Genomic DNA, 14,846 nt, shown 5'->3' with positions numbered 1-14,846 from the left:
GACTTGCGAGAGAGTGTCAGCGAGCGCGTCCCTCCCTGTTTGTTGAGATAGTGCATCGTCGCAGTGTTGTCTGTCCTGACTAGCACTAAGGAGTTTTTGATCCTTGGCAGGAAGGACTGCAGGGCCAGGAAGACCGCTCTCAGTTCGAGCAGATTGATATGGAGTTTTTTCTCTGCAACTGACCATTTTCCGCTTATCTGCAGTTCCCGCAGAAAGGTCCCCCAACCTTCCAAGGAGGCGTCCGTCGTGATGACATGAGGAGAGGCAGGAAGCAGGATTGTCAATCCTTGAGACAGGTTCTTTGACGACATCCACCAGCGTAAAGCCTTGACCATTTGAAATGTCACTTTTATGCGGTCGTCGAATGACCCCATGCATTGTACCCACTGCTTGGAAAGTGCCTCTTGCAGAGGACGCATCCTTAGACGGCAATGAGGTATCAATAGGATGCACGATGACATCATCCCCAAAAGGGACTTGAAGAGACGGACCGTCAACACTTTCTTTGAGGCCACTCCAGAGGCTAGTGATAGGAGTTTGCGTTTTCTCTCCTGCGATGGGAACGCTCTTGGCAGAACATGTATCCAGGGTTGCACCCAGAAAGGTGATGGTTTGAGAAGGCTGCAGGGTCGACTTCTCTTCGTTGAGCGTAAGACCCAGATGATTGAAGAGATTCAGACAGGCGTTGGAAGATCTGGAAGCGTCTTTGAAGGATGGTGCCTTGATTAGCCAGTCGTCCAGATATGGGAAGACTTGGTGGCCGTGCTGCCTGAGGTATGCCACCACTGGGGAAAGACATTTTGTGAAGATGCGGGGCGCTGACTTGAGTCCAAAGGGCAGTACACGGAACTGGAAATGCCTGCCCGCTACTGCAAATCTCAGGTACTTTTGGTGATTTCTGTGAATTGGTATATGAAAATACGCGTCCTGTAAATTCAGTGACGCCATGAAATCCCCCTCCTCCAGAAGATGCAAGACTTCTTGTATCGTGACCATGCGAAACGACTGCTTCTTCAAGAATTTGTTCAATGCCCTGAGGTCTAGGATTGGCCTCCATTTCTTTTCTTTCTTCTGGATCAGAAAGAATCGGGAATAAAATCCCTTTACCCTCTGTGATGGTGGTACCTTCTCTATTGCTCCTTTCTGTAGCATGACAGATTTCTCGCAGAAACAGCCGTAAGTTCTTGTGATGCATTGGGTGAGGTGGAGTTTGCGGAGGAGTGTTCATAAATTCCATGGAATGGCCAAATTGTATTAATTGAAGGACCCAACGGTCCGTAGTAATGGTCCTCCAATTGTTTAGAAAGTGGGTAAGTTTTCCTTCAATTTTTAATAAGTGAGATGAGGTCTGGACTGGCTGGAGAAACAAGTCATGGTCTTCTTCTGTTAGTTCATTTTTTCTCCTCTGCCCCGAAAGGATGACTTTCCATACGAGGATTGATGGCCCTGTTGTTGTTGGGGCTGCTGGTACTGTGGTCTACTCTGATTGGAAGAGTAAGATGACCTGTTTTGGTAACCTCCCCTGTAGGAAGATTGACCTCTTCCTCTGTTTCCTCGAAAGGACCGATTCTTAAACTGGAGCGTGCCTAGTGCTCTTGCAGTGCCAGTGTCTTTTTTAATATTTCCTAGAGCCTCATCAATTTTGGAGCCAAACAGTAGTTGGCCGTCATATGGCATATCCAGAACCTTTGATTGCACCTCAGGTCGGAATGAGGTCGCTTTCAACCATCCCTGCCTCCTTAAAACCGCTGCTCCAGCTAGTTGGCGGAATCCTGTCATTGCCACGTCCATTGCACAGTCTATAACTTCTGAAGCTGATGTTTGACCTTCCAGAAGTATTGCTTTCACTTCCTCCTTAGAGGCATCCGGCAATCCAGACAGGTATGGGGCTATATAAGCCCAAAGTTGTCTATTATAGCTCCCCAGAAGCGCTAGGGCATTTGCCGCTTTCACAGTCATCGCCGACATTGTGGAAAATCGTTTTCCAATTACCTTCCCTCCTTATCCGGCAGCGCCGATAAAGGAGATGAGGGATTTCTGGAATTCTTCTGCGCCTGTGCCGTATTTGGAGCTTTGTATTTTTTGTCCAAACGAGGGACCACTGGTGAAACCGAGGCGGGATTCTGCATAACCTGAACCCCCTGTGTCCAAAGATAGTCAATAATCGAAATAGACCTCATCGATTTCTTAAGAGGTTCTTTGAAATCGTACAGGAGGCAGTCCTGCTCCTGGGAATCCATTGTAATTTGGAAGCGCTTAGCGGCCCTTTCCACCACATTATGGAAACCACTGATGTCCACTGGCGGGGAATCCGAGGTGGCGGGCACTGGAGATGCTGGGGAAGGTATAACGTAATCGTCCCAGTCCTCGTGGACAGATTGATCGTCCTGCACTTCACCTTCCTCTTGTTGTTCCTCCCCTTCTTCTTTGTCCGAAGATTGAGGATTTGGCAAATTCACCCTTTCCTGCTGGATAACGAAGGGCGGCGGTCGTGGTCTTGGTGATGGCGCTGCCGTGGTAGCTGGAAGAGCTGGAGATTCTGGGAATCTCGGTTTGTAATCTTGGATGAGGCATCGCAGATCTGTAACCAAGGATGCTGGGAGACAGACCATAGGTGTAATTTGTGGTTGAACTCCATCCTGCTGAACATCCTCCTCATCTGAGCTCTGGCATTTAACATGCACCTCTGAAGGGCTATTTGCTTGAAACATATCCCCGTCATCAGAGTCCTCATCTTGAGGGAGACATGCTGGTGGTAAATGCTGCACACGGCCAGGAGAAGTTCACTCCGGCGTCAGTGTTTTTCTGGTGATTTTCAGACGTACGGAAGCTGTTTGAAATCCAGAATCACTCAACATCCACGGGCCCGTCGACGGAGTGCTCGTCGACAGAGTAGTGTCGACCGTCGTCGACGGTATAAATGGTTCGGTCTACAGTGCCGTTGTCGATGGCATTGATGCCGCCGTCAAGGTCTTCGTCGACTGTGCCTTCGTCGACGGTGCCTTCGTCGACGGTGCCTTCAATGATGAGGCCTTCGTCGACGGTGTCTTCGAGGACGAGGCCTTCGTCGACGGTGATGATCTGGTCGTCGGCGCGGTCGTTGGCGAGGCAATCGTCGACGGGATCTTGGCCGTCGACGATGATCTCTTAATAAAATTTGTCGACGATGGGGTCGTCGATGAAGAAAATGAAGACGATGCTGTCGTCGTTGAGATTGTCGTCGCCGACGTAGAGACATAGACAGGAGACACTGCTTTCTTGAACGCTGATGATGTCGTCGACGAGATCGTAGTCGTCGACGGCGCAGGCTTCTTGAAGGTGTGAACCTCCTTTTCAGAAGCTGATTTTGACAGAGGCTCTGAAGACTTTCTTGGTGTCTTTGGAGGAGCGTCCAGAGGGCTAGGGGAAGCTACCCTTGGCCTTCTTAGAGATATTTTTGAGGAAACCGAAGAGCCCTCACTTTCCTCAGAGGAATCCAAATTATCTCTATCTTTGAGCCTTTGGAGCCAGATCAAAAGGTGTCCTTCTCTCTAAAGAGACCTTTCTTAGGAGTGTCAGCCATAGTGAACAGCTTTCATTTGAGGAAAATATACAAATGTTGAAGAAAAAAGCTTTGAAGAAACAAACCTGAGCAGAACTCAGGGGGAGACTCCCTTAGCACAATGTGCGGTAGAAAATCTGAGGGACTGAGGCTCCTGATAGGAAGGTTCTAGAGGGAGGTGACAGCTGATTGGCTCTTCTCTAGAGTTCGGTCCTTTTTTACAAAAGGACAGGGATATGTTACTAAGGTGAGGCCTTTAGGCCTACTATTCTCTATAGGACATTACTTATCTATGTACCGGGGGCTCCCATCCCGACGACGGGGAATGATTCAGGCATGTGAATCTATGAAAGACACACTTAATACTGGATAACTAACAATACGTATTGTATATGGTTTTAATAAAACTCATACAATAAAGTTGCATTGAATGAGAACAGGTAGGTTGAGCTACACAGTGCCTAAACTCACCTGTGATTGTAAAGGCACTTTCACCTATCAGAGTGACTGTTCAAAAGTTAAGACTTAATTGAAGTCATGTCCACAGCATAATTTGGGCACTGAACAAGTGGACCTGCGACCGCACAAGCTGAGGAACTTTGTCACAAACCATTAAAAAATGTTATCATAGAACTGACATCACTTATTCATGTTGGCCTAACTGGCAATGGCTATGCCTTGAAAATAGGTTGCAAAGTAAATTCTACGCTTGGCGTTCAGTCAAGTAAAGAACAGAGTTTCACCTAGTAGAGAAGAGGCCGCAAGGTTGAATGTTCCAAAGACTACACAAGCGCCAATTATAAAGGATACAGATAATTTCTGACTTCTAGGGAGTAGGATAACAGATGCATTTTCCTGCCAAAGGTTGAAGTACACTTCCCCATGGTGATAAAAATTAAAAAAGGGGCTGTCAAAGGCAGCCCATCAAGATTAGTTTCAAACCAATATAAGTATTTACTCTGGCTCCTTCTTTCCTTCCAGTATCATTAACTTAATGGCAGGTCACAGGTGCAAGTTTTCTGAAAGCTGTAGGTACCCTTTAAGGCACTGGTAGAGGAATGAAGGGTGCTTGCAAGTTACCTGCCTAATGTGCCGGTGAATGGGGCAGTGGGATGTGGGAGCTTGGGGAAAGGGGGAAAATACTGGGAGGTCGGTCAAGAGTCTGGTTAGAATGTGGTTTCTAGTGATGCCAAATTCTTCTACAATATAATTAAAGGGATTTAGGCCTCCCTAGAAATGACCTCATAACGTAAAACCATGCCGGTGCAACATGAAAGGAGGCACAGGGTCGGACGTGGTCGCTGGTCACTATGCACAGAATGGAACTACCACTTGCTGATGTCTCATTCAATTTACCTCTTCCATATTAGGCTCTAATTTTATATCGGCAGAGGACAACATTCCTCTGCCCCCATCCCCTCTCTCATTCCCTTTACCTCCTAATAATCCTCAGCACCTGGATGCTTTCCCCCCTATCTCTAATGCTGAGTTTCAGAGATTACTGCACAAAGTTAGTTCTGGTTCCCCCAATGACTGCTGCCCTCCTCAGATTCTCAAAGAAATGTTCTTGGCCTGCCCTGACCCTGCCTTGGCACTCCTTAACACCTCGTTGGCCACTGGAGTAGTTCCTGACTCCTTCAAACAGGCAGTGTTGATACCAATCTTAAAGAAAGCTAATGCCGATCCCTCGGTCCTAAGCAATTACAGGCCCATTTCCCTCCTCCCCTATCTAGGAAAGATCTTGGAAACCCATGTCACGCGCTGTCCGAGCGCCTTTATCGAGAGCTCATCCTTTTTGGATCCCCAACAGGCCGGTTTCCGCCCCGTCACTCTACTGAGGCGGTCATTGCTGCCGTCATGGACACTCTAAGAACAGGTGCTGACAACAACATCTCTCAAGCCCTCGTCCTGCTAGACCTGTCGGCGGCTTTTGACACGGTCGATCACCCTATACTGATCGACCGTGTCACTAACGCCGGTATTCAGGGCGTTGCCCTCGATTGGGTCTGATCTTTTCTTGACAAGCGCTCTCAAGCCGTACATCTCTCTACCTTCTCTGCTTCTTTCTCTTCTCTTTCCTGCGGAGTCCCTCAGGGCTCCGCTCTATCTCCTTTGCTTTTTAATTTGTATATGCAACCCCTCATGGTCTCTCTCCGCAAATCCTCTGCAACAATTTTCAACTACGCAGATGATTTGCAGCTGATTTTCCCCATCAACACTTCTCCTTTCTCCCACATTGGTTTTCAAACCACCATGCTAGATATCTCTGACTGGATAGCTAACAGCCAGCTCAAATTAAATCCTACAAAGACTGAGCTTGTGCTGGTGGGTGGGCCTGCCAATCCATGGAACGACAGCTTTTGGCCCCACTCACTCGGGATCCCCCCCGCCCTGTCAACTCTGTGAAAAGCCTCGGTGTAGTCCTCTCTGGCGATCTATCCATGAAGTCTCAGATCAGTGCTGTAACATCATCCTGCTTTTTCCATCTACGTAGGATACGCAAAATCTGTAGATTTCTCACCAGAGATGCACTTATCCTCGTCATCTTGGCTCTTGTTATTTCCAGAGTTGACTTTGCTAACATCTTATACGCAGGGATCCCCGCCTACCAGCTCCAGAGGCTACAGCTGATACAAAACCAGGCTGCTCGCTTAGTATATCACCAGCCAAAGCACCAGCACGTTTCGCCGCTATTACGGAGCCTGCATTGGCTTCCGGTGGCCAAACGTTGCACTTTCAAACTTGGCTGCACCATCTTCAAAGCCCTCTACAATCTTGCACCTGCTTTTATTTCTTCCAGCTTGAAGCGGTATATACCCACGAGAAACCTACGCTCTTCTGCTGACAACCTCCTGCTCACCCCTCAAATCCACCGCAAGAAACATGGTGGCCTCCGCTTCTCTTTTCTAGCCCCTACATTTTGGAACTACCTCCCCTCCCCCTTCCGCCACTGCCCCTCTTATGAGTGTTTTCGCAGGACACTGAAGACGTTCCTCTTAAAGTCAGCATTTGCGTAACTTCTGCCCTTGCCCTCCGCATCCGTTATGAGCGCCAAGAAACCGTTTCGGTGAACGTGCGCGGTATAAGACTTTTTAACATAACATAACAGGTCTCTTATTTGTCTCACTTTCTTTTTCCTCACTCCGCGCCTTCGCTCCTGTTCTGTGTTTTCTCTCAAGGGATCATGCCTGCTCTATCCATTCCCATACTCACCTACTGTTAAGCCACGCCTTCTCCATTCGGTTTCTCTCCATCTGTCTAAAGGCTTCCTATCACACACTCGCTCTGTGGTCTGACACACACAAATCCTCTTTCTCTGGTCCCTCGGTCTCTGTGGCATCTCACACTGTTTTTGTGGAGTCTGAGCCAGCCGCGGACAGGGGCCTTTGTGCAAAGAGCTACCTGGGAATACAACCCTCTCCACTGAGAGTGGTCTGCAGACCTGGTCCTCTCCCACCTACTAGAGAGACACTTCACTTGGATCAATACTCTGCCAATGAAGAGACATCAGACTCTAGTTACCTTCCCGCATACGTAGATCACGCCTGTGTCCGGGTCATAGAATGGGAGGAGTGCACCGTTACTCGAATCAAGCTCCTGAAGGCCCATCGGCTCATCCAGGTTGTCCTGTAAGGAGAGGCCAGTCAAGTCATTTTGCAATCGAAAACCAACAGTTTACAAGTTATACATTTGCATGCATGGCTTAGTTTCGCAACAGTACATAAAGCGTGCCATTCACCATCAGATCCAGTCCCAAGAGATCAAAAGAATCAGGTTATTTATAGAACAGCTTCCACAGGGACACAGTGGAATACAAAACACACAGGGCTTCAAACACAATGAAGGATAATCCAGCACACAACTAACTGCCTGGGGAGAGTATTTTTTATTTATCACATAATACTGAAACCGCAGAGAAACAGGCAGGCGTCCACACACTGAATACGGAGAAACAGGCAGGCGTCCACACACTGAATATAGAACAAACATTTGTCAAAAGTCAATTCCAATTTCTAATACAACACGAAGTCTCAATTAAAGTAGCAAAGCAAATGTATTTATTTATGAGTGAGTCTTGATAATCTTTTTCTGCTTTTCAGAAGTATAACACAATATAAATATGACATGCACCCAATACATACAACAGTGTTACGTGGCAGACCGAGAATAAGAAACCCTAAGACAGACAGAAGCGACACTCTCTCCAATCGGCTTTGCATGAAGAAATGGAGAAGAGATTACAGAGGCAAGTGTAATAAGAAGTCCCTTCTTGAACATCAAGTGTCAGTATTTTAAGCTATTTAGAGTATGAGGTACTCATTTAACAAGATATATCTCGAATAATGTAGCCACAAATCAGTTTCTTAATGTTTGACCTCTACATAGTGATCTAGTACACCCAGACCATGCAAGGAACATCTAGTTGTGCTACTTTCCTCAGCAATCAACCTCTCCCTTTCTACCCATTTGGACAAATCCGCCATCCATAGTCTTTGGGAGTCTGAGCAAGGAAAGTTGCAGGTGAGCTTGCTATGTCCAGGCAACAACCCAAAACAAGCATAGTTTATCCCTTCTCGACAGCCTCTAATGCATCAATGCACCCAAATGGGCCACCACATCTTCTTAAAATTGCCTCACAACCCCACTACATGTGCCCATAATCAGCTCCAGTTGGGACACGCTGAAGCCATGGCCGGATCCATGAAATGAAGTATTGAATGGGTGACACATGCCCTCATCAAGATCTTGCACCTATAAATAATAAGAACTGTCAGCATACAAAGTTCCCACTTAGCAAGGAGCCCGGGGACACTCCGTGCACGTTTAGCTTTCACCTGCAGCTTGAAATACCCCCTGAGGTCCAGCACCATCACACATTTAAAATGTTCCTCCTCAACTGCAGATCTCTATAAAAACACTCCCTGGAGATTAAGATGCTCCTGGAAGATGAGGATCCAGATGCTCTATTCCTGACGGAAACATGGCTCAATAATGCTTTAGAACCTGATCTGGTATAAACTCTGCCCACGGGCTTTACTAATTAGCGGAATGACCGGGGTATAAACTCTGCCCGCGGGCTTTACTATTAAGCGGAATGACCGAGATAAAAAGAAAGGCGGAGGCATTGCCATAATTCATAAAAACTCAAATGTAGGGTTGAACCCAATATCATTCTGGACTGCGAAAGTCTCTTAACATGGCACAATCTTCCACCCACTCCTTTGCCGGAGTCCTCATTTATGGCAGCCCAGGAGGGTGCAGTCAATTTCTTAAATCCTCTTCTGAGGTGGCAGCTACATTAGTGTGCATGTCCCCCAATACCACCCTTATGGGGGACTTCAACCTACATTTTGCTGATCCCAATAAGGCGGATGCATCAGAGGATCTTTTAGCTATTCAACTTGCCCAAAAATGCAAATGCTACTTACCAGTATGCATCTGTTCTTGGCATGTAGGGCTGCTGACATTCATATCTGTGCATAGATCGCCACCTAGTGTTGGGTCCGGATGATTGCACATTGTTGTCCTGGAAGAGTCTTCGAAGTATCACGAGATAGGTGGCTCCTCCCCTGGACTACAGTGCGCATGGGCATCGCCTCCATCCCCAGATTGTTTTTAGCCATTGGCAGAGATGGAGTGAAGAATGTGAATGATGACCATGCTATAAGCATATGTATGTATATGAATGAATTCTGCAGCTGCTACAGGCGCCGGGGAGGAGGGTGGGCGATATGAATGTCAGCAGCCCTACATGCCAAGAACAGATGCATACTGGTAAGTAGCATTTGCAGTTCGAGGCATGTGGGCTGCTGAATTCATATCTGTGCATAGAATACATAGCAGTCCCTCCATTATCTGCGGCCGCCCGTGCCAGCTGCAGCAGTCTGAAAAAGCGTTTTTAGAACAGCCTGACCAACAGCTGCCTGCTGTTTGGAATGCACGTCTACACAGTAGTGTTTAGTGAAAGTATGTGTGGTAGACCATGTGGCTGCTCTACAGATATCTTCTAAGGGAATGTTACCTAGGAAAGCCATTGAGGCCCCCAACTTCCTGGTGGAGTGGGCCCTCGGTGGGATAGTGAGAGTGCGCTTAGCTTTAGCGTAACAGATCTGAATGCACTTTACTATCCACCTAGCAATCCCTGCTTTAGAGATAGCGTTTCCCTTGTGGTGAGTGGCAAAAGCAACAAAAAGCTGCTTGGTTTTGCGAAAATCTTTTGTCCTGTCTACATAATACATCAAGGCCCTCTTAATATCAAGGGTGTGGAGCATGCGCTCCGCCAGTGTCTCCGGGTTTTGGAAAAACACCGGCAATTCAATTGTCTGGTTTAAGTGGAATTGGGATACCACTTTGGGTAGGAATTTAGGGTTAGTGCGGAGCACCACCCTGTTAGCATGTACCTGGAAGTAAGGTTCTTGGATGGTGAGCGCCTGCAGCTCGCTAACCCTCCGTAGCGATGTAATTGCTACTAAGAACGCAACCTTCCAAGTCAAAAACTGAAGCTCACAAGAGTGCAGCGGCTCAAAGGGAGGACCCATCAGTCTCGTAAGAACCACATTGAGGTTCCATTCTGGAGCTGGTGGGGTCCTTGGTGGAATGACCCTTTTGAGTCCTTCCAGAAAGGCTTTGATAGCAGGGACCTTGAAGAGTGACAGATGTTGCCTATTCTGGAGGTATGGTGCCATAGCAGACAGGTGAATGCGGATGGAAGAGTATGCCAGATTGCATTGATACAGGTGGAAAAGATAGCAAATGATATTTTGAATGGAAGCATCTAGAGGGTCAATATTGTGATTAGCACAGTAGATGACAAACCTCTTCCATTTAGCCGCATAACAAGCTCTGGTAGTGGGCTTCCTTGCCTCCCGAATGATGTTCATGCAATCGGGAGGAAGATTGAGGTAGCCAAACTCTAGGACTTCAGGAGCCAGATCGCCAGGTTGAGCTGTTGCGGATCTGGGTGCTGAATGTCGCCATGGCTCTGCGTCAGAAGGCTGGGAGTAAGATGAAGCCTTTGATGCGGTACCACGGACAGTTCTAGAAACGTGGTGTACCATGGTTGGCGAGCCCACGTTGGAGCAACCAGGATGAGAGTCATCGAGTGCTGCCTGAGCTTGCGTGCCACCAGCGGTATCAGAGGTGCTGGGGGAAAAGCGTACGCAAATTTGCCTGACCAGTTCATCCACATCGCATTGCCCTGTGATTGGGGGTGTGGGAATCTGGCGGCGAAGCTTTGGCATTTTGCGTTCTCCTTTGTGGCGAACAGGTCTATCTCTGGATGACCCCACCTTTGGAAGTACGGTTGGAGTACTGATGGATGTATCTCCCACTCGTGCATCTGATGGCTGTGCCTGCTGAGCAGATCCGCCATCTGATTGTCCTTGCCCGGGAGATGCTCTGCCATGAGGAAGATGTTCCTCTGAATGGCCCACTTCCACATGCTCTGAGCCAGATGAGACAGCTGTGGAGAGTGTGTGCCTCCCTGCTTCTGGATGTAGTACATGGCCGTCATGTTGTCCGTCCGGATCAACACGACTTTGTTGCACAGATGTACTTTGAACGCCTTCAAGGCCATGAAGATTGCCATCAGTTCCAACACATTGATGTGCATCTTCCTTTGCTGTAGTGTCCATAGTCCCTGCACAGTGTAATGGAGTACATGCGCTCCCCATCCCTGGAGAGAGGCGTCCGTCGTCAGGATAATCTGTGGGACAGGCTCTTGGAATGGTCGGCCCTTGCAAAGGTTGTGTGGATTCCACCAATGCAGAGAGTTGTATGCCCGACCGCTCACCAACACTAGGTCTGTCAGTTGCCCATGAGCCTGAGTCCACTGACGTGCAAGGCACTCCTGAAGCGGACGCATATGTAGTCTCGCGTGCGGGACAATGGAGATGCAGGAGGCCATCATGCCTATCAACTGCATGAACACCCTCGCTGGAAGCGAGTGTTGGGGTCTGAATCGTTGGATCAGCGCCTGGATACTGGCGATTCTCACTGAATTTGGCTGCGCGGTGGCCGCCAGAGTGTTGATTGTCGCGCCCAGGTACTGTCGCACGTGGGCGGGCTGGAGATGGGACTTCGGGTAGTTCAAAGAGAATCCCAGATCGTGCAGGAGATGAATGGTGCGTGACACGTGGTCGACGCACTGCTGTTCTGTCCTTGCCTGAATGAGCCAGTCATCCAGGTAGGGATAGACGTGGACGTGCTGGCGACGGAGATGCGCCGCCACAGTCGCTAGGCACTTGGTAAACACTCTCGGTGCCGTGGTGACCCCGAACGGCAGAACCTTGAACTGGTAATGCTGGTGTAAGATAGTGAATCTGAGGTACTTCCTGTGGGAAGGATGCAGGGGAATATGAAAATAGGCATCCTTCAGATCCAGCGTAGCCAGGAAGTCCCCCTGTTGAAGCAGGGGAAGCACCTGCTGCAACGTGAGCATATGGAAATGCTCCGAGAGGATGTACCAGTTCAGGGGCCTGAGGTCCAGGATAGGTCTGAGGGATCCGTCCTTCTTGGGGATCAGAAAATACAGGGAGTAAACCCCTGTTCCCCGCTCTTGCAATGGAACGAGCTCTATCGCCCCTTTTTGCAGCATGAGTAGAACTTCTTGCTGCAACAAGGTCAAGTTCTCGCCTGACATAGGACGGCTCCTTGGGGGTATGTCCGGTGGAGTGGACGTAAGCTCTAGACAGTACCCGTACTGGATAATAGACCTCACCCACCTGTCCGTGGTGATGGACTTCCACGCCGGCAGGAACTGCTGGAGCCTCCCCCCGACCGGTGTTGCATGGCCGGGGGGCAGTGACAAGACGTCACTGTTTGTTGTTGGCGGTGGACCTGGAGCTATTGTTTCCACGTCCCCTGCCCTTGACATTATTGCGTCTGTAACCACCTCTATTTTTGTTGTTGTACGAGGCTTGGGTGTTAGTCTTAAAATATTGCGTGGACTGGGATGCTTGTCCCCTTGAGGTGCCTCTGGAGTTTGAGCGGCGAAAGGAATTACCCCGAAACTGCTGACTTTGTAAAGCCCCCATGGACTTGGCAGTTTCCGTATCTTTTTTCATCTTTTCCAGTGTGGCGTCCACCTCTGGGCCAAACAGATGGTCAGGATTCACTGTCTGATTCAGTATAGTGGTTTGGACGTCGGGTTTGAACCCCGAAATTCTAAGCCAGGCATGGCGTCTAAGCAGCACACTAGTATTGATAGCCCTGGAGGCTGTGTCTGCCACATCCAAAGCACATTTAATGGATGCATTTGTAATGAGTTTACCCTCCTGAATCAGCATCTCCCCCGCCTCCTTGTATTGGTCAGGCAAGTGTTGCAGTATGGCCTCTAATGTGTCATAATGGGCTCTATCATAACGTGCAAGCAAGGCTTGGGTGTTAGATATTCTCCAAATATTAGCTGCCTGTGCAGCAATCCGTTTGCCTGAGGCCTCGAAAATCTTGGACTCTTTATCTGGGGGAGGAGCGTCACCAGTAGTTTGAGAGTTTGCCCTCTTCCGAGCATTGGAAACGACCAGGGAGTCCAACTGCAAGTGTCCCTTGATATATGTCGGATCCGTCGGCGCCGCTTTATATTTCCTGTCGATGCGAGGGTTGACCACACGCGCTCGGGTGGGCTCCTTGAAAACCTCCGTAGCATGTTTAAGCACCCCCTTCAGCATCGGTAGCGTTTTGACTGATTTTTCGGCTACCGAGAAGGTGTCGAACAAGAAGTCCACATCCACGGGGTCCGAGTGCAGCTCGACGTCGTGGTTAGCAGCAGCTCTTTCTATCAGGGCATTGAAGGCCGCCGAATCCTCGGTCGGGGACGTCTTGGCCGCGAAAAGTTGAGCGTCCTGACCACCCTGCGGGTCCTCCGGGTCGCCACCGGCGGTCCACGGAACGTGCTCCTCCTCCGGATCCGAGTATGCCGGATAGTCGTACTCGGCATCCTCGTCGTCCGCACCGGCTGCGACGGAATGCGTCGGCGAGTACCCCAAGGTTTGTGGGGACACAGGTTCCACCAAAGCCGAAGAGCCCTCGGAGTCCCGTTTGTTCTTGAGAGGGATCTTAAAATGTTCCAACGCCGGCTCCGTCGTGATCTTCCTTTTGAGGAGCGACAGTTTTCCGGTGTTGGCGTCGATGATTACCTCACGACGTTCCTCTTCAGCAAGGGGTTGGAGTCGAAGCTTCGACACCACCAAGGCCGCTTTAGGTGCCAATACCTCCTTCGAGGGTCCACTCTGTTTCGGCGCGAAGGCCTTTGGCGCCGACTTGGGAGGAAAGGTGAAACGGATAGGCGTCTGCTCCTTCGCAGGCTTAGGCGTGAGCTTCGGCGCCACAGTGTCCTTCCGAATACGCTGTAAGGATTCCTCCACCTTCTTCGTCAAGGCCGGAGAGGACTTGACCGGCTCGACATGCGCCTTCTTCGGGGCCGAGGCCCCCTGGCCGTGCGCGTCGTCGCCCAGACGCTTCTTCGGAGCCGACTTCGGGTCCACGACCCCTTTCGGAGCCGACTTCGGGTTCACGACCCCCTTCGGAGCCGACGCAGCCGCGTCGGACGATTTCGCCTTCGGCACCGACCCCGAGGACTTCGGGTCGGCCATCTTGGCGTGGCTCTTTGAGTCGGCCATTTTGGATTCCTTGGAAGTTGACGCCTCCAGAACCTTCTTCACCAGCGCAACTTTCACTTTCGGTTTCGCATCCGAGGGTGCGGGACCAGTTGGCTTCACTTTCGTTTTCGTCGACGTAAGTGATTGTTCATAAGTGTCCGTGACCGGGCCCGGAGGCGGGGACGTAGGACTCATAGTTAGATCTTGGGTAAGGCCCGAAGGCGATCCCTCGACCTGGGCCGTAGGAGGGGTAATAACCCCAGAGTCTCGCTGGGGATGCTCCTCCTCTGAGCTATCACCCATAGTGGCAAAAGCCTGTTCGTCGTCCCCTACCTCATCGGCGACTTCGTCAAAGTTCTCCGCACCTTCGTCAAAGTTCTCCGCACCTTCGTCATAGGTGTCACCTTCGGATGCGGGATTAGAGTCCGAACCTTGCACGTCGTCTTCTCCCTCGACAGATTCTTGGAAAATGTCGTCTGGTGGGGGCGCCGTAGCCGATAACTGAGCCTGGAGCCTGTTAGCCCGGCGAATCTTCAGAGTCTTCTTGCTCCGGAACTTCGAACACGCCATACAGGTGTCTTCGCGGTGATCCGGCGACAAGCAGGTATTGCACACAGGGTGCACATCGAGGTGTGAATATTTAGAGTTACACACCGGGCACTTCTTAAACGGAGTTCGCTCCATAGCAAGAGTGTAGTGTAGGCCCG

General features: G+C 49.8%; 1 protein-coding gene across 2 annotated transcripts in view; it reads right to left on the bottom strand.

The window, feature by feature from the left end:
• The window catches only part of CORO1B (coronin 1B), a 199,760-nt gene that overhangs the window by 67,750 nt on the left and 117,164 nt on the right, over window positions 1-14,846 (bottom strand). For both annotated transcript variants that reach the window (XM_086953250.1, XM_086953251.1), the window contains one exon: window positions 7,064-7,168. In XM_086953250.1, the coding sequence (XP_086809376.1) occupies window positions 7,064-7,168 (105 nt within the window). The remainder of the gene's footprint in view (window positions 1-7,063; window positions 7,169-14,846) is intronic.

This window comes from Lissotriton vulgaris, chromosome 1_2, assembly GCF_964263255.1.
Source record: "Lissotriton vulgaris chromosome 1_2, aLisVul1.2, whole genome shotgun sequence".
Lineage (NCBI taxonomy): Eukaryota > Metazoa > Chordata > Amphibia > Caudata > Salamandridae > Lissotriton > Lissotriton vulgaris.
This window is presented reverse-complemented; position numbering and strand designations above follow the sequence as displayed.